Source organism: Nicotiana tomentosiformis, chromosome 2 (genome assembly GCF_000390325.3).
Source record: "Nicotiana tomentosiformis chromosome 2, ASM39032v3, whole genome shotgun sequence".
Classification (NCBI taxonomy): Eukaryota; Viridiplantae; Streptophyta; class Magnoliopsida; order Solanales; family Solanaceae; genus Nicotiana; species Nicotiana tomentosiformis.
In genome coordinates this window covers 35,534,078-35,562,026 of record NC_090813.1, presented here as the reverse complement: position 1 = coordinate 35,562,026, position 27,949 = coordinate 35,534,078, and the positions used below count along the sequence as shown (strand labels likewise).

The 27,949-nt window shown below is 39.8% G+C and overlaps 1 protein-coding gene, 1 long non-coding RNA gene and 1 pseudogene across 2 annotated transcripts; 2 read left to right on the top strand and 1 right to left on the bottom strand.

Moving 5' to 3' along the window:
* LOC138904612 (uncharacterized) lies at positions 1 to 1,965 on the top strand (annotated as a pseudogene).
* Positions 1,966 to 3,881: 1,916 nt separating this feature from the next.
* On the top strand, positions 3,882 to 4,644 carry LOC138906426 (uncharacterized). Its single transcript, XR_011413785.1, has 2 exons — positions 3,882 to 3,989; positions 4,121 to 4,644. It is a non-coding gene; the product is annotated as an uncharacterized lncRNA (long non-coding RNA).
* Positions 4,645 to 8,315: 3,671 nt separating this feature from the next.
* Positions 8,316 to 10,597, bottom strand: LOC104087649 (homeobox-leucine zipper protein ATHB-40). The gene is made up of 3 exons (XM_009592188.4): positions 10,348 to 10,597; positions 9,884 to 10,194; positions 8,316 to 8,829 (listed from the first exon to the last, which is right to left on the bottom strand). The coding sequence occupies exons 1-3, from the start codon at positions 10,430 to 10,432 to the stop codon at positions 8,593 to 8,595; spliced, it is 633 nt and encodes a 210-aa protein (XP_009590483.1). The 5' UTR covers positions 10,433 to 10,597; the 3' UTR covers positions 8,316 to 8,592.
* Between the last annotated feature and the right edge of the window lie 17,352 nt (positions 10,598 to 27,949).

The following is a 27,949-nucleotide window of genomic DNA, read 5'->3' as shown; positions in this document are numbered from 1 at the left end:
ATGCAATTAACTCAAGTGTATTATGTGCCTTATCCTAGCACGAAAAAGGACAATGATGATTGGGTAGATGTTTGGAAAGTTAAACCTCGGGATATTATTGAACTTCCTGATGAGGCAATAACATCAACTCCAGAACTGAATCTTCCATTCCAAGTTGAAGAAGTTGAAGTCCATTTGATAGATATGAATTTCACCACTGATGAGAATATAATCTTATACGATCCAAATGGGGATGTAATTGAAATGGTTGAACCCATTGATAATGTATTATTGATAGAACATCAAGAGTTCGAAGAAGAATCTTCAGAAGACGAGTATGAAACTGAGGATAAAAATGAGGAGGATGATGAGGAAGAGTTTGAAGAAGAAACATATGATGACTAGTGTGTTCATAAAAATACACTACTATATTTTTATTGAGTTTTGTTTTTCTAATAATCTGTGTGGTATATATGTTATAAGTCATGTATCTATTTTATAGTATAATCTATAGAGAATTAAATCGAATACCACGTTTGTAGTAATCTAAATGGTATAGTACTCTTCTAGCTTACATTGTGTTGTGCCTCTTTTTATATTAGTTTGACTCCTTTTTTGTAGTAGTAGAATAATATTTATTATCAACTTAATAGTGTTACCTGGTTAATCTGTCAAAATTCAGAATTAATTGGAGCCAAGATCGTTGTATTTTGGTGTAAAGAAGTTATCAAATTCAACAATTCAGTGAGTAGTTCAAGTATTGGATAGAGCAAGTATTTTTTATATTGTGTTTTGTCTCTTTGTATCAATTTAATAGTGTCTTTCTGATAGTCTTTAGCAGAACATTTTATTTTGAAGCTTCATATGCCATATATTATTTAGATATGCATTGTTTCATATCCTTCTTTTATTTATTTATTTTGTACATATGCCTCGAGGTAGAGGTAGAGGTAGTGCAGACCGTATAGGTAAATCTTTAGTTAGGGGTAATTTTGCTACTCATGAAAATATACCTACTATTCCCATTCCCACAATCAGTCCTCAACAAGGTGGTGCGAGTTCCTTAGGTGGACCAGATCACATCAATAAAGTTCAAACATTAGGTCTTAGTAGTACGCCACCTATTCAAACATCAGGCCATGATAGTACCCCAACTATTAATTTGGAACCATCTCCAAATACCCCTAATCAAAGCAACACAATAGGCGAGGGTACATCTTCTCAAAGTAACAGAATAGGCGAAACTGAGTGGCAGTACTCGCGGGCCGCGGGCGCTTCTTACTATTTCTCCTACAGGGTTAGTCCATACTTGTACTATTACTTTTGGTATATTTTTATTGATATATGGTATGCCTTTAAATAATGTCTTCTAATTTGTTCAGGTTAAAGCCTTCATATGAATGCTCTGAATGTATAACTAAGTCTTTCAAGCATGAACTTGATCCTAATAGAGTCAACTGGAAAAACGTTTCAGATGAGATAAAAAAAAAATTATTTTGGAGAATTCAAGGTATAATCCATCACAATTGGATTTAGAAAGTATATTAACTTTTATATGTAACTTATTAATGTTATTATTTTATAGAATTATTTCAAAAGGCATTCTACTGGGATTCTTTAATTGATAGTGTGGTGCGGATCCAATGGGAGCGTAGGGCAGCAAAAAGATATAATAATTTTTTTAGTAAACTAAAATTAAATGGGGTGCAACCGGACTCTATTCCAAATAATGTGTGAAAAAGTTGGTTGAGACTTTGGAAAGATCCTAAGTGTGTTAAAAAGTCAGAAATAAATGCAAAAAATCGTTGTGCTGGGAGCGGAGTTGCCACTGGGACTCACACAGGTGGCTTTGTCAGTGTTGGGGAGCATCGCAAGAGACTTGTAAGTGTATATAAAATATTTGAAATAAATATAAAAAATCGTTCTGCGTTTGAGTTATGTTTATTGAACTTTTTTACATTGGTAGGACTTGCATTTTCCTTATAAATTGACGCATGACTGTCCAGCGAGTCTACCTCATTCCCTTTTTCCTCACCTGCTTGATCTGCCCAGCTTTTTGATAGTTCCTTAGGATTCTTTGTTGCTATCAGTTCATTATATTAGTTTTTTGATTGTTCCTTAGGATCCAGAAAAATATCTCTTCCTTTTAGTATCTATAAATTACATAATGAAGTTGTCCACAGTAATTAATTTCTAAAGTTGATCAGTATGTCTTCAAAAAAGAGGGAAGTATTTGCAAGCATAGTGAATGTACCTTCAGTTAATGATCAACAAGTTAATGATCTGCCCAGATATTTAAATATTGAGCTGAAAGTGCCAAGATCAAATGTTCCAAGATCAAATGTTCCACAAAAGTGCCAAGATCAAATGTTCATCTCATTTTTATACGGAATACTAGTGAAAATTTCTAGTTGTTTATATTCTAGCAATATGTTATAGTACAAAATTTTGTAGGAATATGATCCCTTGTAATAAGAAAAAGAAAGTAATCCCATCTATTTTGAAAACGTGGAAAGAATGAGTAAACTATGTAATTAAAAATCTATGTTTATGAAGGTACTATTAAAAATCTGAACTCCCTTAGACTGCAATTCAGATGTAAAATAATAAAGGTAAAAACTCATCTGTTCATCTCATATAATTTGTGCTTTATTGGTAATTGAGATAGATGTAGATTTTGCCATTTTGCTTTGGCTATATTTATGGGGTTGACATGCTCCTAAAGAATAGGCTGCTCTTGGGTTTTGTGGACTGCAAGTTTCTCTTTGATTGTGAGGCTTTAATTCTCATATCCCACTGTAAGTTGGTCTCTTCTTTGTGGGTCTTGGTTTCTTTAACAGCTTACATTGAATTTTAATTGCATGCATTTCAATTCTACTGATCCTGTCTTGTTTTCACTTTGTTTTGCAAAGTGATAATATGGGGGATTTAGAAGGCATTTGCTTTTGTTGATCTAGAAAGATCTCTCTGTTAGTACCATTCTTGTAATTACTGATAATCCAACTCGATATGGTTAATGTTTCAAGCAATTTGAGTATCTCTATCAGATTATTTTGCTCATGGAAGATGTCATGTGTGTCTGTGTGTGTATGTGTGTATGTATTTGATTTCAAAGGACTATTCTGTTCGAAGGGATTGAAAATTTGCAAGATTGGGTGCTATCATTCTTTTAGCAGTTACTATGCTTTCTAGTAGGAGCTTAGACTAATATTCTGAATTGTAGACCAACTTCAGGGTATTTTTTTTCCTGTTGTTTTCTTTTTCTAGACTTATATTCAGCTACATTTGTAAAATCTTATGTGAAAGATTTGGCCATTGAGCGTAAGACCTTTAAACTTTCTAGCAAAAACTTAAATTCTGATATGAAAAGTTTGTATCAGGAGCATTCCATCTTTATACCTTTGTGAAGCAGATATAGTTTTTGATACAGCCATTACTTTAGGATCTTTATGTTGACACTTTATTGGATTACTGCGTCTCTTAAGGCTAGCTGTAATGGTGTGACTTGGAGATCCTTATAGGCGGACATATAAAGAGTTTAACTTGTATACACTAGCAGTGTATAATTATTTTTACACTATGTAGTTATGTTGAATTACAACTTCATAGTAAGCCTAATTTGGTTTCATATCTGTAGTAAACTAAATATATAAACCTACTATTATAGGTTAAAATGTAGTGATAAGGTTAAAATTATTTAAATCGAGGATATGTGGAAGGCATCCTTTCAAAGTTTAATAAAACTTGCAATACTATTTTCAACTAAATAGTGCCTGAGAAGTGAGGCTCTTTAGCTTCTAAATTCCCTGCTTTATAACCTGCTCTAAAGACAAAATCGATAACAGAACTTGATTCTTGACAGTCTTAAGGTCTATCTTATTAATTGAATAACTTTTGTATAAGCTGTTAAAAAAGGTCGAGATCCAACACCAAGTGAGTTGCATTTATACGTCCATACACATGGTAATGATGAAAAATCTTTTGTTGCTCAGAAATCCCAAATCGTACATGTAAGATAACGTTTTAAATAATTTTATTGACTTTACTTTCATATATTTTTTTATTTTGTAAATTGAATGCTCAATATTATTTAGTCTTTTTATTTCACTAATTATTAACTCTTCTACATGAAATATATCAGGAGATATTACAACAACAAACACAGACTCAATCGGATATTAATTAGTGTAAAGCATATTATCAAGTCGCGGGAGGAGAAAAGAAATAAGAGTATATGGTCTTGGATCTCAAGCAAAATGCTATTACGGGCCAAATCTTCATGACTCTTTTAGATCTGATGCTACATCGTCAGCAACACCTCCAAATGCTCAATCAACACCGACAGGGAATCTGGATGAGTTAGTGATGCGATTGATTCCTACACTGACAGATTATATAGTTCCTGTAATCGTTGAGCGGGTACGTGAATTAGTTTCCTTACACTCGCATCAGCCAAATACTGATCTTACCAACCACCCATTATATGTGGCACCTACAGTTCCTACATCTTCTACTGCTGCTAACATTGATGAGGTTCATGCATTGTGTTCTGATGATGACCGTAACTCTCCAACCTCGAATAGTTAGCCTATTTTGTTTGGACTTTATTGTTGGTCCTTGTGGATTTTTTGTACTTAATGATACCGTTATATGCATTATGCTATATATTTTGGACTTTGTTGAATATATTGTTAATTTATAATAATATCAGTGACTTTTTATTAAGTATATTTAATAGCTTTTATGTAATATGCTTGAACATAATACATTTAAAATAATAAATAAAAATAATTTAAAAAAATCAGCAATATATTAAAAATAAATTAGCGACAGATACTTTTCGTGGCTAAAATTATCGCGTAAAATTAAATCTTGCGACGAATTGGCGATAAAAGGTTTTTGTTGCAAAAAGCAGCGAGAATTAGCTATAACACGACTAGCGATGGACGATTTCGTCGCTATAAGAACAAACGACGAATTTTGTTATGTATTGTAGCGACAAAAGTCGTCAAAATAGCGACAGAAACAAGCAATATAGCAACGGTTATTTCCCTCGCTAAACTTTGGTACAGATATATTTCGTCGCTCATCCGTCACTAATTCTGCGACGGTTTGGTATTTTTCGTCGATGTGAGCCTATCTACGAGCATTTTAGAGACAAGCTTAAATTTGTCGCTAAACAACTGTAGCGACGGAAAATAGTGGTTTAGCGACGGAATACGGCCGTCGCTAAACACTGTTTTTTTTTTAGTGCCCCAAGTAGCTGCCATAGCCTTGGTTGATCCTTTGCTTTTCTTGGATTGAACTTGTTCCTTCTTCATGTTCCTTCGTTCAGCTCTTTCCTTCTTCCATTCAATTTCCCATTGAGGACAGTTCTTGATGTGGTTTTCAGTCTTTCTATACTTGTAGCATCCATCATTGGTTTACTTCTTAGGAACTTTTGACTTACTATAACTTCCACTTCTTGAAGGACCCTCTCCTATCCTCAGGTACTTCTTGAAGTTCTTCGTGATCATAGCCATTTCGTCATCTTCTAGATCAGAACCTTCAATGATTCTGAGTGCTAGACTTCTTTCCTTCTTAGGTATATCCATTTTCATTGTTTGTCTCCTAAGCTCATAGTCATTAAGATTTCCAATTAATTCATCTAGTGGATGAGGGGCAATGTTCTTTGATTCCTGAATGATAGTGATTTTGCTTTCCCAAGTAATAGGCAGAACCCTTGTCAATATCTTTTCGACTTTATCTTCTTCAGGAATAATCCTTCCAAGAGACTTTAGTTCATTTGTCAAAGTAGTGAACCTTGTGTACATCTCTTGAATGATTTCTCCATCTTTCATAGTAAAATTCTCATATTAAAAATACAATAGAGTTCCTCTAGATCTCTTCACCTGAGGTGTTCTTTCATGAGCCATTTGCAGAGTATCCCAGATTTTCTTAGAAGTGGTACAACTTTGGAGTCTGTCATACTCATCTGGACCAAGTCCACAAATAAGCCATTTCTTGGCTTTAGCGTTCTTCTCCCATTTCTTCAAGTCCTCAGCAGTGCAATCAGCTCTTGTCTTTGGCACATCTACTCCTTCAGCATTTTTCTTCAGGGTAGCCAGTGGACCATCAGTGACAAGGTCCCATAGCTCATAGTCCTCTCCTATAATGTGATGTCGTATCATGTTTTTCCACCAAGACTAGTATTGTCCGTTGAAGAGTGGTAGCCTAGCAGTGGATTGCCCTTCCCAGTTTCCAGGGGGTTCACTCATCTTGATATTCTCCTAAGGTGTTAACCTCTTCAAGGCTAACGTGCTCTGATACCAATTGATGTTTTATACTTCAATACCACACAAGAGGGGGGGATGATTTGTATGGTGTCTGATTTTCGCGTGCACTGATTATAGAAGGACCTGGTTCTTCTAAGTATTCCTTATACCACTTTTGCGGAAATAGTAAATGCGAAAAGTAAAGAACACAAGTATTTTACGTGAAAAATACCCGGCTGAAAAGGTGAAAAAACCACGACCTACTACTCAGTAAGATTTTCCCCAACACTTCACTAAATCAATGAGCCAAAACAGCATTTACAAAACTCTTTGTAAACCTAAGGATTAACTCTAATCCCGTTGTGGCAACCAGTCTCTAATTGTTGCGATAACTTCAAGTTAACTCTAACTTGAATACTCAGAGTACCTAATACAATTACTTCTAGATAAAGCTGAATGGTATAATTTGAAAACACCTACTATAATTGAACTAGAATAAAAGACATACGCTTGGAACTGGTTCTTCTATCTAGTTCATGTAGCTTCAGGTTCGCATACTTGAATCACACACGAATTGTTTGCAAAATGTCTTGCTATATTACTCTCAACTCACGTTTAACTTCATCTTTTGTGCGTACCTGTAGAACGAGAGCTTCCTGCAATTTATAGAGTTAGTAGAATAAGAAATAACTAGAGTTCTAATGCTACTCTTCCTTGGTGGAAGAGTTCTAACTCTTACCTTATCTTGGATAGTGTTCTCTTTGAGTAAGGAGTCTTTCTCCTTATCAATTATGCAACATTTTCGATCAGGAGATATCAGATATAACAAATTAAGCTTATCTTCTTCACGTGCATCCCTTATGCTCGAATCTGCTCGTGTTTGTGTACACAAGGGATTGACCTGGTTCATGCCTGAGTTCCTTTGTCAATCTTCAAAACAAACTTTACTTGGGCCAACATAAAGGCTAGTACTATCATTCTTTCTAAAAAGGGAAAACTTAATTCTCAACCTCGAAAATACTATTGAAAATGTGGGAATCTATAAATGTATAATGATGCATTGAATTAAGACCAGCCCATGAGATGCATGCAAGCAGTAGGTTAAAAGCTACATAATCTGAATTCTACGGCAAAAGGTTGAGAGCATGTGTGTGTCTTTGTGGGGGGGGGGGGGGGGGGGGGGGGGCACGTTTTGAAAAGATGGGAACAAATGGGAATCGAATCATATTGGACGGCGTAAACCAATGTTTTCATAGCAGTAGTTTCTGTTTTGGTCTACGTTATATATTTTTCACGGACAGAAATCAAACAATCTAGGTAAAATTAAAGTCACAAACCTGAGCTGTTCGTCATGTCGAAATATAAAATCATACGTCATTAGTGCTTCTATAATATCACTTATTGTTTGTACTCAAGGAAAATAAGAGTTTTTTGAAAAATTAACGCATACCTAATTCACCCATTTGTGTGTTTTAATTTTATCACTAAAGATATATAGCAGCAATATTTTGATTTTCATTCAACTCTTTCCTTCCCTTTTTTACCTACTCGGGGTGATTCCTACCAAAATATTAAAAAATATGTACTAGATCAATATCAGGATAGGCGGTCTATATTAGATCTCTTGAAATGCGATCTTTTCTCGAATCCTACGAACTTTTTTTTTTATATATTGGATCATAATCAACCTGAGTGAATAAAGAAGTGAGCCTGAGTGAAAAGAGACATCACCACCTAGAGTTGAATTCCCTATGATTCCCACGTTGATGGTATGATAAAATATTGGATCATAATCAAACTGATTGAATTCCCTATGATTCCCACGTTGATGGTATGATAAAATGTGTAATGCATGGCCTTCTTTATTTGTGTACCTAGCTGATTCTCTTAAGTTATAATAAATCGGCTTTGCTTAATCAAGACATGATCAAAATGAGGGTAAGCTTTAGGATTTTAATCTTGTAAATATAAATGATGTGATCTTATCTAAAAGTTTAAATTGTTCGAATTTAACTAATTATTATATTTTTTACATATATATATATGTGTGAGAGAGAGAGAATTAGAATAGTTAGATGCAAATACAATTGAACATGATCAGATAAAGATGGGATTAATGAGTGAGTCAAAAATACATACACAAAAACACTTAGAGAAATATCCAAGTTATATTCCATCTTGCTACTTGCTAGCTAGCTAGTCAAATATACTACTAACAGTAATAAACACACACAAGTCTAGGAAAAGCAAGGGAAAAAGATATATGTACATACATTTGTTTTAGTAGTGGGGTCACTATCTACAAATAGAATTGTGGGATCCTAAATTTAGAAATTAATTAATCACATGATCGATCATATCAAATATATAGGTTAACCCAATCTAATCCCTGAACATAAGTGTTATCTGGTGTATAGAACACATTATCCAATCCCTCCATTCCAAACTCCCCAAGAAATGGTGGTTCCATAGCAGCTTCCATTGAGAAAGATGAAGTACTTGGACTATTGTTGCTCGAAACCCCATCACAGCGCTCTAATAGTAACCTTTGTATCTCCTTCTCTGCTTCAGATAACTGGTCCTTCAACTTCAAGACCTGTAAGAGAGAAGTATTCGTTTTAATTTAATTATTGTTCATTAAAAGTACCGATTATAGTGAGTGGTTAATTTTAACAACTATAGTGTGTATTTGATAATATAAGATTCGTTTGAAAATCTAGAACATCAACGTGAGAAAGACAAGAAATTAAAGGCATGTGCAGCTCCACCAAGACGTTAAACGATGAGGATGTACGGGAGATTTGTAATTGGAAGATGTAGTTCCTTTTGCTGCTTATTGGGTGACAGTCTTCCCAGTTTCTCAGTTTCTTTGTCGATTTCTCATTTTTCACTCTTATCCAACCATACATGCAGAGCATATTATGGCCTCTTTTGAGCCACATGGTCACAAGGTGATCAAGGTGATGAACTGCCCGGTTGAAAAATTATACTGTATATATATATATAAAATATTACGTTTTAAAGTTATATAATATATATTAAATATTCTTCGTCGTGAATTTTTTTTACTTGTTTTAAATTTGAATACCATTAAAAAAATTCCTAGCTTTGTCATTGCTTGAGCCTAGACAGTACATGCATGTTTAAAACATGGCATTTTTCAAATAAATTTAATTTGTATACACTGATAGTTAAAAAAATAATTTTGAATTATTTTCACATTATTTGTCTTATTTTTCAGTTTACTAATTTCATCTATTATGAATAAGTACATATTTGTTTATATGAACGATTACATATAATTATCTTTTTAGATGAGTATTTATTAAAGTTAGTATCTTTGGGACTCATAATACGTAGTCATAGAGACCATTTTGCTTCTTAGCTTTCGCCTCTTAAACAAATCATGTAAACATCTTTAATATTAGGACCACATCAACATTCACTTATGCTCCCAGTTTTCGCTGGCAAATCCCAAGAAACGAAACTATAGAATGGAGGAGAGAAAGGAAAACGATAAAAATAAAAGAGGACCCTCTCCTAAATTTCCTTGAAAACTTAGGTTGCAAGATAACTAAATGAACTTCATGTTTTCCTATAAGTCGAGTGTGTATATCTGCGTAAATATATACAGAGAGAGAGAGATGGACCTCAGATTCAAGACGGCATTTCTCAACGACATTAGTATCATGATCAGACTTCAACTTGGAGTATTCCTCCTCAAGCTTCTTGCTCTTCCAACGAGCCCTCCGGTTCTGGAACCAAACCGCAACTTGGCGAGGGTCAAGCCCAAGCTCTGAGGCGAGCTTGTCCTTCCTCTCTGACTCCAGTTTGTGCTCGTTCCCAAAGCTTTGCTCAAGTAGATTCACTTGTTCATCACTCAGCTTCCTCTTCCTCATAACCCCACTCCCGCTCCCTTCTCCTTGCTTCTTCTTACGCCTACGCCGTGGTTTTGACTCTCCTGCATTAACATACAACTGTAGGCTAAATAACACAAATAATACAATCTTCAACCAGAGACATATTAATCGTTCTAAAAATTAGTCGAACCAGTAATTTTCAGGTACCATACAATATTAGAATTAAAGACAAAGTGATCGTCATATGTACTAACCTTGTTGTGGTACTAGTTGGGTGTAAATATCAGGATAGTACTGGGAAATGAGTACCATTTCATCAGCTGCAACCTGATGATTCATGCTGCTAATAAATGTCCTAATCTTTTTTCTCTATCAAACTTGTTCTTTGCTGCTTTTTTTTTTCTTTCTCTGGGGTAAAAGTGAAGGTAGAGAAATGCAGCAGCGAAGACTTTTCTTATAAAGCTGGAGTGAAGACTAAGGAGCTGTTGCCTTAAGACTTTGGTGAGTAGTGGCGTGACCTTATTTATAATGCCCACTCCTTTGAAATAAACCTTGCTTATATGTAGAATTATCCAGATTGCCATCTGTAAATGGTTTTGGGGTACAGTGTTTCTAGTGTGAGCTCAGTTGATAAAATTTGTTAAATTAAGAAATTGGACAGTGACATTGCAAGGCATAGCTTTAATTCTGTCTGATTTGGCGAAACGTGACTTAGGTAATAGGGTAACAAGCAAGCTATATAGTTAGCATTGGCTTTAGCGTTATTTTTGGGGTTTTCTTATCTTCGTTGAACACTCACTCACCAATTAAGTAGTCAGTAAACAAAATGGCAAGTGTGTGGGACCTTATTAAGATTTATAAGACGAGATAAGGATATGGATAAAATCAGATAGTAGTATATTTCTTGCTTTTGAATCATGGGATGAGGCATGGTAATTTGGATAATCATTTGAGTCTCTTCTCTTCCACAACCTCTTTGATTACGATGGTTTTAGGTGGTTTAAGGAATGTGACTGTCACACGCATCAACCCATATTATACCCTAATTGGCTGGATAAAGTTGGTTACATAAATGTTCAGGAAGGGGGTACAATGAGTGAAGCTATAATCATCAGATGTTAATTAATGCTACACGCTTACATATTATTCTAGTCAACTTCGTCACAAAATGAAGGGAAAAGTCATATTGGAGTATATGAGATGAGTTTAACTTTTATATGTGTAAATAATTTTTATATTATTAGTTCGCCTAAAAAATAATTATCTATAAATAAATTTTTGAAAAATAAGATAGACTACCACACAAAAAAGTTAAATATTACTGATGGTATAAGAATTCTTTAGCGAGTATAATGTACGGAGTATTACTACACCTTCTGTTCTTATTTGTGTAATAAAATTTGACTAGACATAAAGTTTATTAAAAATGTTACTATAATTTTTGACAATTATAATTTTAAATATATTATAATATTTATATGACTATAAAAATCTGCCATTCATTTTAAACAAATTAATAATCTAACAATATCACGTAAACTTAAACGGGCAGATAAGTTAAATCCATATGGGATTGGAAGATGAATGCCAAGGTCATTCTAGAACTTTACTTCCTTTTAATTTGGCCCGGGAGAGGGTGGGTGGGTGGGGGGTGTCGAGGGGCAGAGGAGAGAAGTGGAAATGAGTAAATACGAAGAGAAGATCAAAGAATAATGCATGTGGGATCACTGTGCAAGCCAATGGCCGAAGGGGGTAATGTGGCATGAAGTTAGCCAATGGTACATAATTTAATGATTTTGTCCAATATGTTAACTATTTATAGACTGGGTGATGACAGAAGGCTAGCTGGTAGGGGAAGCATGGTTGTATTTGGCTTTCCTGATTGGGTAATTAAGAAATAAAACGAGGGTCAATTTTGGTGTGAAGTAAAAAAAGTCACAAAAAAGAACCAGTAGTCATGTAGAAGAAACAACCAAATAAATAGTGTAACGTAAGGTTGTGAGTTTTCGGGGTTTGCGATCGTACCACCCCGAAAACAGTAGAAAAATTAGTAGGGGTAGGAAGATTATAGATTATTTGGAGTAATTAAGTCACTTTTGTTATCCAATTAAGTGGTAATCTTTTTTTAGCTGCGGCTTATGGTAGTATGTACAAGGAATTAGGGAAAAAAGGTGGGGAGAAGAAGTTATTCCGGCTGGCCAAGTTGAGAGAGAGGAAGGCTCGGGATTTGGACCAAGTGAGATGCATCAAGGACGAAGATGGTAGAGTATTGATGGAAGATGCCCAGATTAAGAGGAGATGGCAGACTTACTTTCATAAACTTCTGAATGAAGAAGGGGATCGGGATATTGTGCTAGGCGAATTGGAGCATTCCGAGAGTCACCGTGACTTTGGGTACTGCAGGCGTTTCGAGGTTGAGGAGGTCGTGGGAGCTATGCGTAAGATGAGTAGGGGCAGAGCGACCGGGCCAGACGAGATTCCGGTGGAATTTTAAAAGTGTGTGGGGAGAGCAGGTTTGGAGTAGTTGACTAGGTTGTTTAATATTATTTTTAAGGGGAAGAGGATGCCGGATGAGTGGAGGTGGAGTACGGTGGTTCCATTGTATAAGAACAAAGGTGATATTCAGAGTTGTAACAATTATAGGGGTATCAAATTACTGAGTCATACCATGAAAGTGTGGAAGAGGGTGGTTGAAGCGAGGGTGAGGATGACAGTGTCTGTATCCGACAACCAGTTCGGGTTCATGCCGGTTCGTTCGACTACAGAAGCTATACACCTTGTTAGAAGGTTGGTGGAACTATACAGAGAGAGGAAGAAGGATCTGCACATGGTGTTTATTGACCTAGAGAAAGCGTATGACAAGGTTCCTAGAGAAATTTTCTGGAGATGCCTGGAGGCAAAAGGTGTATCGATTCCCTACATTATGGCGATTAAGGACATGTATGATGGGGCTAAGACTCGGGTTAGGACAGTAGGAGGCGACTCTAAGCATTTTTCGATTATAATGGGGTTACACCAAGGTTCTGCGTTCAGTCCGTTCTTATTCGCCCTGGTGATGACGCGTTAACACACCATATTCAAGGGGATGTGCCATGGTCCATGCTATTCGCCGATGACATAGTTCTGATTGATGAGCCGCGAGCCGGTGTTAACGAGAGGCTGGAGGTTTGGAGACAGGCTCTTGAGTCTAAGGGTTTCAAGCTGAGCAGGACGAAGATGGAATACCTGGAGTGTAAGTTCAGCATTGAGCCAGGGGTAGAGGGCGTGGATGTGAGGCTTGATTCGCAGGTCATCCCGAGTAGAGGCAGCTTCAAGTACCTTGGTTCGGGGATGGGGGGAGGGGGGGGAGATCGACGAGGATGTCACACACCGTATTGGGATAGGATGGATGAAGTGGAGGTTAGCATTTGGAGTCCTATGTGACAAGAGAGTGCCACCGATACTCAAAGGTAAGTTTTATAAAGCGGCGGTTAGACCGGTCATGATGTATGGGGCTGAGTGTTGGCCTGTTAAGAACTCACATATCCAGAAGATGAAAGTAGCAGAAATGAGGATGTTGCGGTGGATGTGCGGGGCACACTAGGATAGATAAGATTAAGAATGATGATATCCGGGAGAATATGCATGTGGCTCCCATTGATGACAAGATGCGGGAAGCGAGGCTTAGATGGTTCAGACATGTTCAGAGGAGAAGCCCAGATGCTCCGATACGGAGGTGTGAGCAGCTGGTTGTGGATGGCACGAGAAGAGGTAGAGGGCGGCCTAAGAAGTATTGGGGAGAGATGATCAGGCAGGATATAGCGAGGCTCCAGATTTCCGAGGACATGACACTTGATAGGAAGATGTGGATGTCGAGTATTAGGGTTGTAGGTTAGGAGGTAGTTGAGTCGTGCCTTATTTCGTACCATTGTGGGACTAGCCATGTAGGATTTTTTGTCTAAGATAGCTAGTGGCAATGTTGTGGCTTACTATTTTGCTTTTCAGTGCATGTCGTATTTACTAGCTATCGCTTTTGCTTTGCATCTTTCTTCTAGATTTCATGGTGTTCCTATTTTTCTTATGATTGTTGTGGTGATACTAATATTTACTAATATTGTCTCCCTTTGCTTTGCATCTTTCTTGTGGATTTCATAGTGTTCCTATTTATCCTATGATTGTTGTTGTGATACTAATATTGTCTCCTTTTTGTCATTTTATCTTTTTGTTTTTTTTTAACCGAGGATCTTTCGGAAACAGCCTCTCTACTCCTTCGGGGTAGGGGTAAGGTCTGCGTACACACTACCCTCCCCAGACCCCATTAGTGAGATTTTACTGGGTTGTTGTAGTTGTTGTTGTTGTTGTAATTACACCAACCAAGCCGCCCCGGCCAAAACTTTAACTTACTCACCTTTAATAAACTTAAGCTAATAGGAGTACTAATTAGGCTGCTAATGATAACAGCTAGGAAACACACAAGATCTTTACCTAAGCTATTACGTTATTCTCTTTCTATATGAAAAGAAATCGAGCCCGAATCAAAACATTAATTTTTATACATTTAAAATTGTGTAAAATAAATAACTAACATATTTAAAATTAAACTAGCTACCCCAAACTAGGATTGCAAAACTGAGTCCATGTCGTAGCTGTGGAGTCTTCTTTATATGGTGTTGAACAATCTTCACCTCATGAGCTAATTTTTAGTGTTGAGTTACAATCAATGTTCATTTATCATGGTACAGTCCTTTTTCAATATTTAGCTACTCCTACTTTTCCTAAAAATATTTTAATTGGTTTGATAAAATAGAATTAAGTATAGCTCAAGTGTCGAAGACAATTTTTCTCAGAGTGAATTGCGCCCATTCAAACCGTGACACACTTTGTATGTCTGTGTCTGATAAGAAAATCCAGACGCTGAATTATCGACAAGTATGAGTTGATCAGCGACTTATAAAGCACTTCACAACTGCAATCTGAAAAGTTATGAATCATAAAGTTGTAGCAATTCAGTGCTGTGCGTTGATTTTCATAAAACAGGGGTGAGTGTACGTACGTAGAGTGGAGTGGATAACACAAATGGGGTCCGGCCACAAACAATATGACTATGAAAGGTATCTATCTTAGGCTAGTTTGTCTGTTAGTACGCCAATGAACATTTTTCTAATTTCTAGCTGAGTTACATGTTTTCAAAGTCTTGAACGTTCTCATCATTGTCTTTAAAGAGAAGGGCAGAAGTCACTATTCACATGGCCAAACCTTTTCGGACCCTCTATTAATCTATTTGGTTGTTCAGTTTTTGGACGGCAATACAATACAAGAGGATTATTGCATGTGAAGAGACAACATGAACAGTTAGTTAGTAAAACAAAGCGATAATACGTACACCATCCTGAGTACCTACTTGTCTGTGTCACAGGTTATATTATGAGTTTCACTGAATCAAATTCCTGAGACACAAAAAAATATAACTATAGATGTAAAAATATCACTAAAATCTTCAATAGAAGTATTAAATTTAGACTGCACAATTTATAACTGCAATATGTCCAGATTAAAAACCTCAAAATTAAATTATTTAATATTATGTGTCTTCCCCTTTTTTTGTTGTCTTTTCTCTAGCCGACTTAGAAACAGTAAAATTATTTCTGTATGACTTATACGAGTTCTAGTCATGAAATCAATTACTGACTTATATTAATTAGGGTAGTCTGCATATATTATACTTTCTCATATTTCAAAATATGTCTTTTTTCAAATCCTGCGTGAACACAAAATACTTTAGCCTTTGGCGGAGTCATGAAAAAGAAAGGGGGTTCGGCTTCAAATGGAAAGAAGAGTAGGGGAGAAGAAGACAGCTCCACAGTGCAAGGAATGGCACATGGGAGCAACCTACGAACCTTTACACGCGTCACTTCCCTAATGCTAATGCATGGGACCACACCTCACTTTATCCATCCACGTGTTGTGTTTCTAGTACATTTCAGTCTATCAAACCTGCCATTTACCACCTATCACCACGCACCCCCATACTAATTCGTTTAATTAACTAATCTACAGTTAAATGGGAGTAGATATTTTTCAGTCCTGGGTCTTTTAAAAGTCAAACTACATCTAATTGTTCATATTAAACATGAGTTCTAATCGGAAAAACGAAGCAACATACTCGCTGGTCCCATTTGTTTCGATACGCTTTCCCTTGTTAGTTTGCTAAAGAAAATGACATCTTCTCTATTTGAAAATTACTTACGAATATAATTTTTATTTTCTCTTTAATGATATTATTTGTTTGCACTAAAAGTTTATCATATACTAGCTTATTTGTAAAGAGTATTCTTTTATTTTCTTAAACGAGGGAATAACAAGTTATAACGGACTAAAGTACTCTTTACATGTTGAAGCAGTTCAAATTTTATCTAATTGTTTATCCCAAAAATAGGTAATAATAAAATTTATACGCGATTTTAAGGATACGCAGTTTAATTCAACACGAATAATTAAGAATATCAGATAAATGAATTAGAAATGAAATAAACGATCAAACCACTGCAACGTTATGACAAAGCCTGAATTTGGATTGAACAGTGACCTCGTCCTCGATTGGACCCTCGGTTCGAGCCCCGTCGTGAATGAAGAACATGACATATGAGCAAAGTCTTTAACAATAGCTAAAAGTCAGAAAATAGACTTTTATTGCTTAGATTTGCGTGTACAATGTGTCACACTAAAGTAAAACTTCCCCTTTTATATAGTACGAGAGTTTCAATCTTAGTATAAGTTTAGAAAGGTAAAAAATTTCTTTTCTCGGTAATTGTTGATCAATAATCGACACCGAGCGAGATTCGCGTCGTGATAACCGGTTGAAGGCGAGTATTACGATCCTCTATCCGTCATGCATAACCGTTCATCGTTTCTCTGGAGGTCTAGAACTTATACTCGGCGCGGGCGTGTCGTTTTACCACGTCCGATGCCGGATATAACGTCCACTCTTCCTGGACCTCGATACGAAGGGTATTTGACCTCGATTACAATCTTCCGATTTCGTGCTCCACCTTCGTTCTCTCATCGGGGAATCGGAGTAGTCATCTCCCCCGATTTTATCCGTACACAGATAGTCCCCTCGTTTTCTGTAGGGTAGATTTATCGAAACGACGCGAAACGAGAAGTGAACCCCGGTTCCTTCCTTTGTACGTTACGACCGAGTTGTTAGGTCAATCGAAACGTCCCATCAGTCGCGTTGTTCTGACTTCGGACACGTATCAGCCGCCGGTTGACTGTCATCGAATGCGAAACGTCGCGAATTGAGTGTTCTCCCCTATAAAAACTCTGCCCTTTTTTATTTCTCCACTTACCGATTCCAGAATTCTTACCCTCGAATTCCCTACTTGTCTTTAACTCTTTCAAATCTTCATACATTGCTCTTTATACCTTCATATCTCCATCCTCTATCTTCATACATTTTCTTTGAATCTTTAACCCAAGCCTTCATATCTTCATCTCATCTTCAAATCTTCATATTTTTTCTTCAAACCTTCATATTTCCCAGATCACGATGGAAAATACTTTCAAATTCGTGCCTCAACAAACCGCTCATTCGTCTTCCAACCCGGCCACAAACGTTGAGGTGGCCATTCCTGAGGTGGCCCAGGAGCCTCCCTTGAATAGCTTCGTACCCGGGGGATGCTATATCGGGAATGACCTCAACGTCGAGAAGGCCTCCAGTTAACAGGACCGAGGCGAAGAAGCATGAAGGTACATATGCTTTGTTACTGAGGAAACACCACCCACAGTCCGAGTAGATAGTAACTAGGAGGGCAATGAGGTTGTCGTCCCCGTGCCCAATGACGATATCACTACTCACGTGGATAGGTACTTAAGTGTTTACACTTACCCCTTTACAATTGCCCCAGTATACCCCATAGTCCTCGACTTCTGCAAAAGGTACGAGGTCTGTGTTGGGCAAATTCACCCGTCCTTTTGGAGGATCATAATCCTCCTCCGATATTTTGTGAACTACACCGAAGCACTTCGGTTCACCCTCGACCATCTGCCGAGCAAGCGAGGCTCCGTTCTCGAGCATCGGCGATGATCGAGATCGAGGCTGGCAAGGGAGGTTCGTTCGGGTGAAAACCGAAGACCTCATCCCCTCCGAATTTCTACCATTCCTGGAGAAGTGGAACATCTCCCGTAAGTCTTTTCCTTCTAGAGCATTTGGCATTCCCTTTTATTCTCTTTCTAATTACATGTTTTTTCGTTGTGCAGCGGTTGCCTATGTCCCTAATGCATTCCCCCGCTTCAAGGAGTGGATCGAGAGGATCTGCAAACAGATGCCATACTCTGAGCGCGCATAGAGCAAGCTCTCGAAGGGCAAGTGGGAGCCCTGTTCCCATAGTGAGGCTCTCTCCAAAATTATTACCTTCACACACTTAGCTTACACATTGCTAAGTCTTCTTTCTTCTTACAGGTTTTCCCAAGACCACTGAGCTCATGTCGTTGGATAAGGATGAGGATCCATCCTTGCTTGTCGAACTCTCTGATTTGTAACAGCCTGGGACTGCCGCAAAGGAGGAGAAAAAAAAAGAAGAAGAGGAAGTCGTCGGGCTTCCCGGATGACACGGCGAAGAAGAAGAATGTGACCATCCGGGTCCGAAAAATCAAAAAGAGCTCCAAGTCCAGGGCACTAGACCTTGATTCCCTTTACCGGCTCAGGGATTATCCCGAGGACAATGACCTTGAGTTCGTCACTCATGAGTTGACCCTCAATGAGGGGGAACAGGCGGCAACCGGGAAAGGCGACCATAAGGTCGATCCCCCTCTAGCTCGGGAACCAGAGAGAGAGACGGAGGCCGCGACCTCTCGAGAGGCCACTCTTATCCCAAAGGAGGTAGTTGGTGTTATGGACATAGTGGAGACATCGTCCTATACTGAGTCCATGCTCGAAGAGGCTCTAGCGGTCAAAGAGAAATAAAACGAGATGGCGTCGGTCCCCGATGATGCGCTTAATATGTTCTTTGATGGCATGGACATGGCCTTGTTGGAGGACATTTTCTCGGCTTGGTCACCTGGAAGTCCCAAAATCGGATGTGTCATCAGGAGCGGGCGAACCGAGTTTGAGCCAAACTAGTGAAGCACTTCCCTGCCCCGAGTATGGACCCCGACCATAAGAGAACGGTCATTTTTACTATTCCAGCGGACGCTTGGGCCCTTTGTGAATCTTGCTTAGTTTTAGACATGGTCTAATGACTTTATTATTTTTTCAGGCTTCAGTGTTTCATCATGAAATCTTCCTTCAGTCCCGCTTGGAGATCAGCCAGCTCGAGTTCGAGCTCAAAGAGCAAGTCCGGAAGAAGGACATTTACATGGCTCTTAGTGAACAACTAGACGAGGCCTTCAAAGACCTCCCGATTCTCAGAGTCGAGCTGGAAAAGGCCTAGAAGGAGGCCTCGACCTAGAACTGGGAGGACACTGACCTGGTCGAGAAGGTAAGGTTCTTTGAGGATAAAAAGGAGAAGCTACTCATGGTGACTAACAACGCAACTTCACAGGTCCAAGAGAAGATAAACCTAATCGACCAATTTCGGGCTGAGATAGATGAGGTCAAGGCCACGACCGAGGCGTGGAAGGGCAGGATGGACCTGTTGGCTTTGAAAAAAGAAGATGTAAAAGTGGAGCTGACATCGGACAAGGACCAACTCCGGGTGGAAAAGGACAAGGCCGACAAGTGGTCTCGGCTAAATGATGAACTTCGGGCACAACTGAACTCAGTCATCACGGAACGGGATGACCTCAGCCAAGAATATAATGTGCTGAGGTCTACGTTAGAGACAACTTCTATTGACTCCTCCAACGTTGAGGAAATGCTGGCCCAGTATAAGGCCAATGTGGAGATAGCCGAGGCTCGCTTAAAGACGAAGACCGACTACGTAAAGCGGTTATCCCAAAGGGAGACCCTCGAGGAGATCTATGCTCGAGGTTTTGACCTATCGGCCGAGATTGAGGAAGCCAAGATACTTGAGGTCAAGGCAAAGGAACTCTATGAGCCTGGGGGTCCCGAAAGTTTCGAGGGTTTCGACGGTTCTGTTGACGAGTCGAGCCCCGGTGAAGACCAGGCGTAAATGCCTTAGTTCTTTTCTAGTTTTCCCTTGTATATTTTCGTTTTTGTTTATTTTGAGGCCGTTTTATCGTGCCTTTGTAAATAGTTTTTGGAATATATAAAATTTCCCCTTTGGCAATACTGTATCTTTACTTTCCAGCATCTATTTGCAATTTTCTATTTGCGTATCGTTTTTAATGCCTTAGCATAAAATCAAATGTAGTATAGAGCATCCGTTCTTCGGAGGCCCGAATGGGGCCTAATTTCTATGGCAACTCCGGATTACTCGTGGCTTCGAATATTCGATAGAACCGAAGGCCTTTAACATTCGTAAGTGCCTTTAAGATCCTTAAGTCCTTAAGTATGGACTTCGAACGTCTCCGAGCTATTTTTAGGGTGGCCGTAGCCTTTAGTATTAGGGCATTGCCTTATAGGCTTGGTGACTTCAGGATTCGGTAGCCCGGGTCATCCTAATTTTTATCGGTCGATAGTCCCCGAGTAGGGTAGCCCGTGGGCTTTAGGATCCAAGACCGGAGGCGCATAAACATTGTGCTATGGCTAGAGTGGACTATGTGGGCACGATTCGTATGACCGTTTGACCCTTACAATGAATCATAACCACAAAGCCTTAGCTTTTGACACATAGAATTTTCTTTTCCCTTGTTAAAGATCTTAATCTAGGGGTAATAGCCCCCAGTATTCGAGGCCGAACTTGTGAGGGATCGGATACTGTTGATTTTATGCAAACGATCATCGATTCCAGTTTAAGGCTAGTCTTCAAAACTAAGGTAGCAAGTTTTACTGTTGCCTCATTAAAAACCTTGCCGAAAAACCCACTTCGGGTCAAAACCGGTTCAAGGAAAAAAGAGTACAACACGTGCTTTCAGACCTAATAGCCATATCTTCCCCTGGCCGAGTACCTGCATATGTTAGTCCGTAATGTAACAAAATTTAAAAGGAATTAATTTCGTACCTTAGTAGTAGTACCTCTTTAAATGTACCACATTATAGTTGTTCGGTAGTTGTATACCGTATTCTGCTTCGAGTTTATATGAGCCTTTGCCGATTATTCCGACGACTCGATACGATCATTCCTAATTTGGGCCCAATTTCCCTTCGATTGGGTTCCTAGTGTGTAGAGTTACCTTTCACAATACCCAATCCCTGACTTGAAAATGTCAAAGGTTGGCTTTTCGGTTGGAGTATCTTCCTACTTGCTGCTTCTGGGCGGCCAACCGGACCATGGCGGCCTCCCACCTTTCGTCCACCAGTTCCAGGCTCGTGGTCATGACCTCACTATTTGACATTTTGGTAGCATACTGGAACCTGAGACTCAGTTCCCCCACCTTGACTGGTATTAAGGCCTTAGACCCATAGACCAGAGAAAACGGGGTCGCCCCGGTGCTCGATTTTAAAGTCGTACGGTATGCCTATAAGACTTCATGCAAGATTTCCTTCCATTTTTCTTTCGAACCGGTCAACCTCTTTTTCAGGTTTTGGATTATAGTTTTGTTCGTTGATTCCGCTTGTCCATTCCCACTAGGGTGATAAGGTGTTGATAGTATCTTCTTGATCTTGTGATCTTCGAAAAACTTACTCACCTTCCTACCGATGAATTATTTTCCGTTGTCGCAAACGATCTCCGCCGGTATCCCAAATTGGCATATTATGTGATCCCAGATGACGTCGATGATTTCTTTCTCTCGGACCTTCTCGGACGCCTGATCCTCGATCTATTTGGAAAAATAATCGGTCATGAATAGTATGAATTGAGCTTTTCTCGGCGCCCATGGCAGGGGACCGACGATATCCATTCCCCACTTCATAAACGGCCACGGAGATAGGACCGAGTGGAGCATTTCTCCCGGTTGATGGATCAACAAGGCATGTATTTGGCACTCGTCGTATTTTCGTACGAAGCTTTTCGCATCCTTCTCCATTTTGGTCCAGTAGTAGCCGGTTCTGATTAGCTTTCGGACTAAGGATTCAAACCCCGAATTGTTCCTGCAAGTTCCCTCGTGAAATTCTCTCATGGCATATTCGGTCTCTCCCGATCCTAATTATCTGTCTAGTGGGCCGAAGAAAGATCTCCCGAACAATGCCCCTTCGACTAAGTTAATTCTGGCAGCTTTGGTGCATAGGGCTCTCGATACTTTGGGATCCCAAGGCAACTTTCCTGTTTTCAAGTAGTCTATGTATTTGTTTCTCCAATCCCAAGTCAAACTTGTTGAGTTTACTTCGGCGTGACCTTCTTCTATCACCAAGTTCATCAGTTGTACCACTACCCCCGAGCTGAATTCATCAGAGTCGACCGACGACCCTAAGTTAGCAGTGCATCGGCCTCACTATTTTGATCTCGAGGTACATGCTGGAGAGTCTATTCCTTGAATTGGTGCAGGGTTACCTGCAGTTTGTCCAAGTACCCCTGCATCCGTTCTTCTTTTACTTCAAACATTCTGTTTACTTGATTTACCACGAGGAGGGAGTCGCATTTGGCTTCGATCACTTTAGCCCCGAGGCTCTTAGCCAGTTCTAGACCTACAATCATGGCCTCATACTCGGCTTCATTGTTAGTCAATTTTACAGTTCTAATAGATTGCCTAATTTTACTTCTCGTGGGTGATTTTAACACGATACCGAGCCTAGACCCCTTTGGTTGGAGGCACCGTCCGTGAATAGGGTCCAGATTCTTGAATTAGCTTACGAGGCGAGCAATAATTCCTTTTCAACTTCGGGTATTAAGGCCGGTGTAAAGTCGGTCACGAAGTCTGCAAAAGTCTGATATTTTATGGTCGTTCGGGGTCGGTACTCAATATCCTACCCGCTAATCTCCACGACCCATTTGGCCAACCGTCCCGAGTGCTCGGGCTTATGCTTGATATTGCTCAGCGGGTAAGAGGTTACAACACATATTGGGTGGCATTGAAACTACATTTTTAGCTTCCTGGAAGCGCTTAGTAAAGCGAGTGCTAACTTTTCCAGGTGAGGATACCTAGATTCGGCATCGCCTAGAGTTCTACTGACATAGTAAATGGGAAATTGCGTACCTTCTTCCTCCCAGACTAAGACACCACTTATCGCCATCTCAGAAACCGCCAAGTAGAGGTACAACTGTTCATTTGCCTTCGAAATGTGCAGTAGAGGGGGGCTCGATAGGTACCGTTTGAGTTCTTCCAGAGCTTGATGGCACTCCGGAGTCCAGGAAAAGTTATTCTACTTCTTCAATAGTGAGAAAACTTGATAGCTCTTGTCCGATGACCTCGAGATGAACCGACCTAATGCGGCTATACGCCGGGTTAGTCTTTGAATTGCCTTGACGTTGTCAACTACGGTGATGTCCTCTATGGCCTTTATTTTGTCGGGGTTGATCTCTATCCCCCCGATTAGACACCATGAACCCGAGGAATTTGCCCGAACCGACCCCGAATGCGCACTTCTCCGAGTTTAGCTTCATGTTGTATTTCCTTAGTATGTCGAAGGTTTTCTGCAAATGTTTCAAATAGCCCCCTGCTCCCAGGGACTTGACCAATATATCGTCAATATAAACTTCCATTGATTTCCATATTTTTTCTTCGAACATCCGGTTAACTAGGTGTTGGTAGGTGGCACCGACGTACTTTGATCCAAACGGCATTACGTTATAGCAGTAGGTGTTGAATTTGATTATGAAAGAAGTCTTTTCGTGGTCGTACAGGTCCATTCGAATTTGGTTGTACCCAGAGTAGGCATCGAGAAAACTGAGTATCTCGTGCCCGGCCGTCACGTCGATCATTCGATCGATGTTAGGCAAAAGGAAAGAACCCTGAGGGTATGCTTTGTTTAGGTCTTTATAATCCACACACATCCTTAGTTTATTTTCTTTTATAGGTACTACTACTACGTTAGCTAGCCAATCCTGGTATTTAACTTCTCAGATAGATACTATTTTTAGAAGTTTGGATACCTCATCCTTGACGAACACATGTTTGATCTCGGATTGTGGTCTTCTCTTCTGCTTAACCGGATGGAACTGCGGGTCCAAACTCAGCTTGTGAGTGGTTACCTCCGGTGGGATCCCTCTCATGTCAAGATGGGACCAAGCGAAACAATCGGTGTTAGCTTTAAGAAAATCAATAAATTTTTTCCTAAGCTCGGGGGTTAACCCCCTGCCCAGGTATACCTTTCGATCCGATAGATGCTTGATTAATATGACTTGCTCCAACTCTTTAGCCGTTGATTTGTTGGCGTCGATGTCGTCAGAAGCTATGAATGATCTCGGGATGCCATAATCATGCTCCTCGTTCTTCATGTTTCTCTGGTTCGGTCGAGGCCGGTATCAGTGATTGCTATTTAATATCTTCCCTTTTGGTCGATCCTATGTTCCTTGATGTCGAAACCGAGAGCACCGGGATTACCTCGTCGACAGCAAACATCTCCCTTATGGCCGACTGCTCTCCGTAGACCATTTTGACCCGCCCTCCCCCCCCCGGTGTGGGAAATTTCAATGCCTGGAGCAAGGTATGGGTTACCTCCCTCATGTTGTGGACCTATGGTCTTCCAAATAGAGCATTGTACCTCATGTCCCCTTTGATCACGTAGAACTTCGTTTCTTGGATTGTCCCGGCGGTGTTTACTGGCAAGGTTATCTCTCCTTTCGTGGTCTCACATGCAATGCTAAATCCGTTCAATATCTGGACTGCTTGTATAATTTGGTCCTGTGACCCCAATTAATTTATGACCCTTGATCTGATGATGTTGGATGAGCTACCTTTATCAATCAGCACACGTTTAACTCGGGATTTATTGATAAGTACAGATATTACCAGTCCATCGTTCTGAGGTTGTACGATGCCCTCAGCATATTCGTTGATGAACGAAATAGCTCCCTCTGGAATATAATCCTGGGTGCATTTTTCCCTTGTGATAGATACTTTAGTGCGTTTTATCATTGGTCCTTGGGGAACATCGACTCCTCCGATGATCATGTTAATCACGTGTTGAGGCTCCTCTTGTTTGACTTATTTGTTAGCATCCCTGTTCATGAAGTGGTTTTTGGCTCGCTCACTTAGGAATTCTCGAAGGTCCGTTGTTGAATAACCGGACAACTTCTTCTCTTAACTGTCGGCAATCTTTGATCCTGTGACCGTGAGTGCCGTGATATTTACACATCAAATTAGGATCTCTCTGGGTAGGGTCGGACTGCAATAGTCGGGGCCACTTGGTCTTTTTGATGCACCCTTTGGCCGATACGATGCCGGAAATATCCACATTGAAGTTGTACTCTGATAATCTCGGTGCTTTCCTACTCTCGAGCAACCTATCGAACCCATTCTTGCCCATCAGACCTCGGCTATTGGGCCCTCAATCGCTTTTCTTCTCGTTCCTTGCGGGGTGATGCTCGGATCCATTTCCCCTTCTATTTGCGTTGTATGGTTTATACCGATCTCGGACTGGTCTTGGCTCTTAATCAATGTCTCTCTTAGATATATCATCGGCCTTGACGAGGTAAACAGATCCAGAAGGGGCGCCGAGTTGATCGTCCACGACCCTGATCTTCGGCTGGTACCTACTGTGGACGTCGGCCCCGGTTACCGCCGAGTACTCCACCATATTTTGTTTTAGCTATTGAGGGCCAAGGAACTTCGGGGGTTGAGACCCTGAGTGAATGTCTGAACGGCCTAATCCTCTGCAACCGGTGGTAGGTTCATCCGTTCTATCTGGAACCTTGACACGAACTCCTTGAGCATCTCGTTATCCCTTTGTTTGACCTTTAAAAGATCTATCTTTTTGTTCTCGACCTTGATGGCCCCTACATGGGCCTCCACAAAAGCATCTGCAAGCATAGCAAATGAGTCAATGGAATTTGGGGGCAAGTTGTGATACCATATCATTGCTCCCTTGGACGAGTCTCCCCAAACTTCTTCAGTAATACCGACTCGATCTCATCATCTTCCAGGTTGTTCCCCTTGATTGCTCATGTATAGGAGGTCACATGCTCATTTGGATTCGTGGTCCCATATATTTGGGACTGTCGGGCATACGAAAACTCTTTGGGATCAGCTTTGGCTATGCTCGGAGGAAAAGGCTTATGGATAAGTTATTTGGAGTCTGCTCCCTTCAATATTGGGGGTGCCCCCGGGATCTGATCGACCCTGGAGTTGTATGTTTCCACCTTCTTGTCATTAGCCTCAATCATTTTCTCACCCGACTCCACCCGTTTTGTCAATGCTTCGAGCATTTTCAACACCTCGGGTCGGCTTCACCCGGTCTCTCGATAATTTGTTCGTCTCTTCGGGTGCTTTCCCAGGATTGTTCGGGTTTGACCATGTTGGGAGCGTGGCTTTGATTCTGAAGATGTACTATTACCGCCTGTTGAGCCTGCAACATTTCAAAAATCAGCTGTAGGCTCACCCCATCACCTTCGTCTTTGGGTGCTTCTCGAGCCGTTGGTCGGGGTCCCCCGCGAACACTATTTTCGGGATGAGTCGGTAAATTGATGTTGATGGCCACCTATGAGTTAGCATCGACCGGCTCGGCAGCTGGGACGTCGTTGGGATCGGCATGAAGCATATCGTTTCTTGGCACCAAATTATTATTATTGGCCGTGATGGCCAGACTCAACGTCAACATTAAAGTGAGTAGACTAAGAGTTTGACATTTTTAGGCTGACCTGAAATTAAGATTTCAAAGAATAAGCGTAAAATAGGGTGTGTTATGGAGATTCATATCAAATCACCACTATTATCCTTAGCCACACGGTGGGCACCAAATTGTTTACCCCAAAATTAGGTAACAATTAAATTTGTATGCGGTTTTAAGGATACACAGTTTAATTCAACACGAATAATTAAGAATATCAGATAAATGAATTAGAAACGAAATAAATGATCAAACCAATTGCAAAGTTATAACCAAGTATGAACTTGGATTGAACAGTGGCCTCGTCCTCGATTGGACCCTCGGTTCGAGCCCAGTCGTGAATGAAGAACAAGACAGATGAACAAAGTCTTTAACAGTAGCTAAAAGGCAGAAAATAGACTTTTATTGCTTAGATTTAAGTGTTACAATGTGTGAGACTAAAGTAAAACTTTTCCTTTATATAGTAGGAGAGTTTCAATCTTAGTATAAGTCTAAAAAGGTAAAAAATTTCTTTTCTCGGTAATTGTTGATCCATAATCGACACCAAGCGAGATTCGCATCGTGATAATCGGTTGAGGGCGAGTATTACGTCCCTCTATCCGTCATGCATAACCGTTCACCATTTCTCCCGAGGTCTAGAACTTATACTCGGCCCGAGCGCGTCGCTTTACCACGTCCGATGCCGGATATACCGTTCACTCTTCTTGGGCCTCAATACGAAGGGTCTCTGACCTCGATTACAATCTTCCTGTTCTGTGCTCCCCTTCGTTCTCTCATCGGGGAATCGAGGTAGGCATTGCCCCCAATTTTACCCGCACACAGTAATAATTGTGTGTAAATTTCTTATATCATCTTAAGTTGAAATAAAACAATAGTTCATTCTTCAAACCAACTTAGGAACCTAAAAGATAAAGTAATAATCAGTTATAGTCAATTACTTAAATAATACTGATAATGTAATTTGTTGCTCTATTGTATCATATATATAACTTAATTCTATATAAGTTGAATCATATATAACTCAAATCTATATAAGCTGAATCCACGTTTAAATACCCATCCTTGGGTATACCTAGAAGTAGCCATCACGTTTTCTTCTCGAAAATTTAACACTAGCCGCCAACACAATTGTACAACATGTAAGTAGTAGTAACATTGTAGCTGAACAA

Coding starts and splice junctions, on each gene's coding strand:
- LOC104087649 (XM_009592188.4), bottom strand. CDS start 10,432: ATGAATCATCAGGTTGCAGCTGATGAAATGGTACTCATTTCCCAGTAC. Junction 10,195..10,347: donor CCAACTAGTACCACAACAAG/GTTAGTACATAT, acceptor ATGTTAATGCAG/GAGAGTCAAAACCACGGCGT. Junction 8,830..9,883: donor AATGCCGTCTTGAATCTGAG/GTCCATCTCTCT, acceptor TCTCTCTTACAG/GTCTTGAAGTTGAAGGACCA.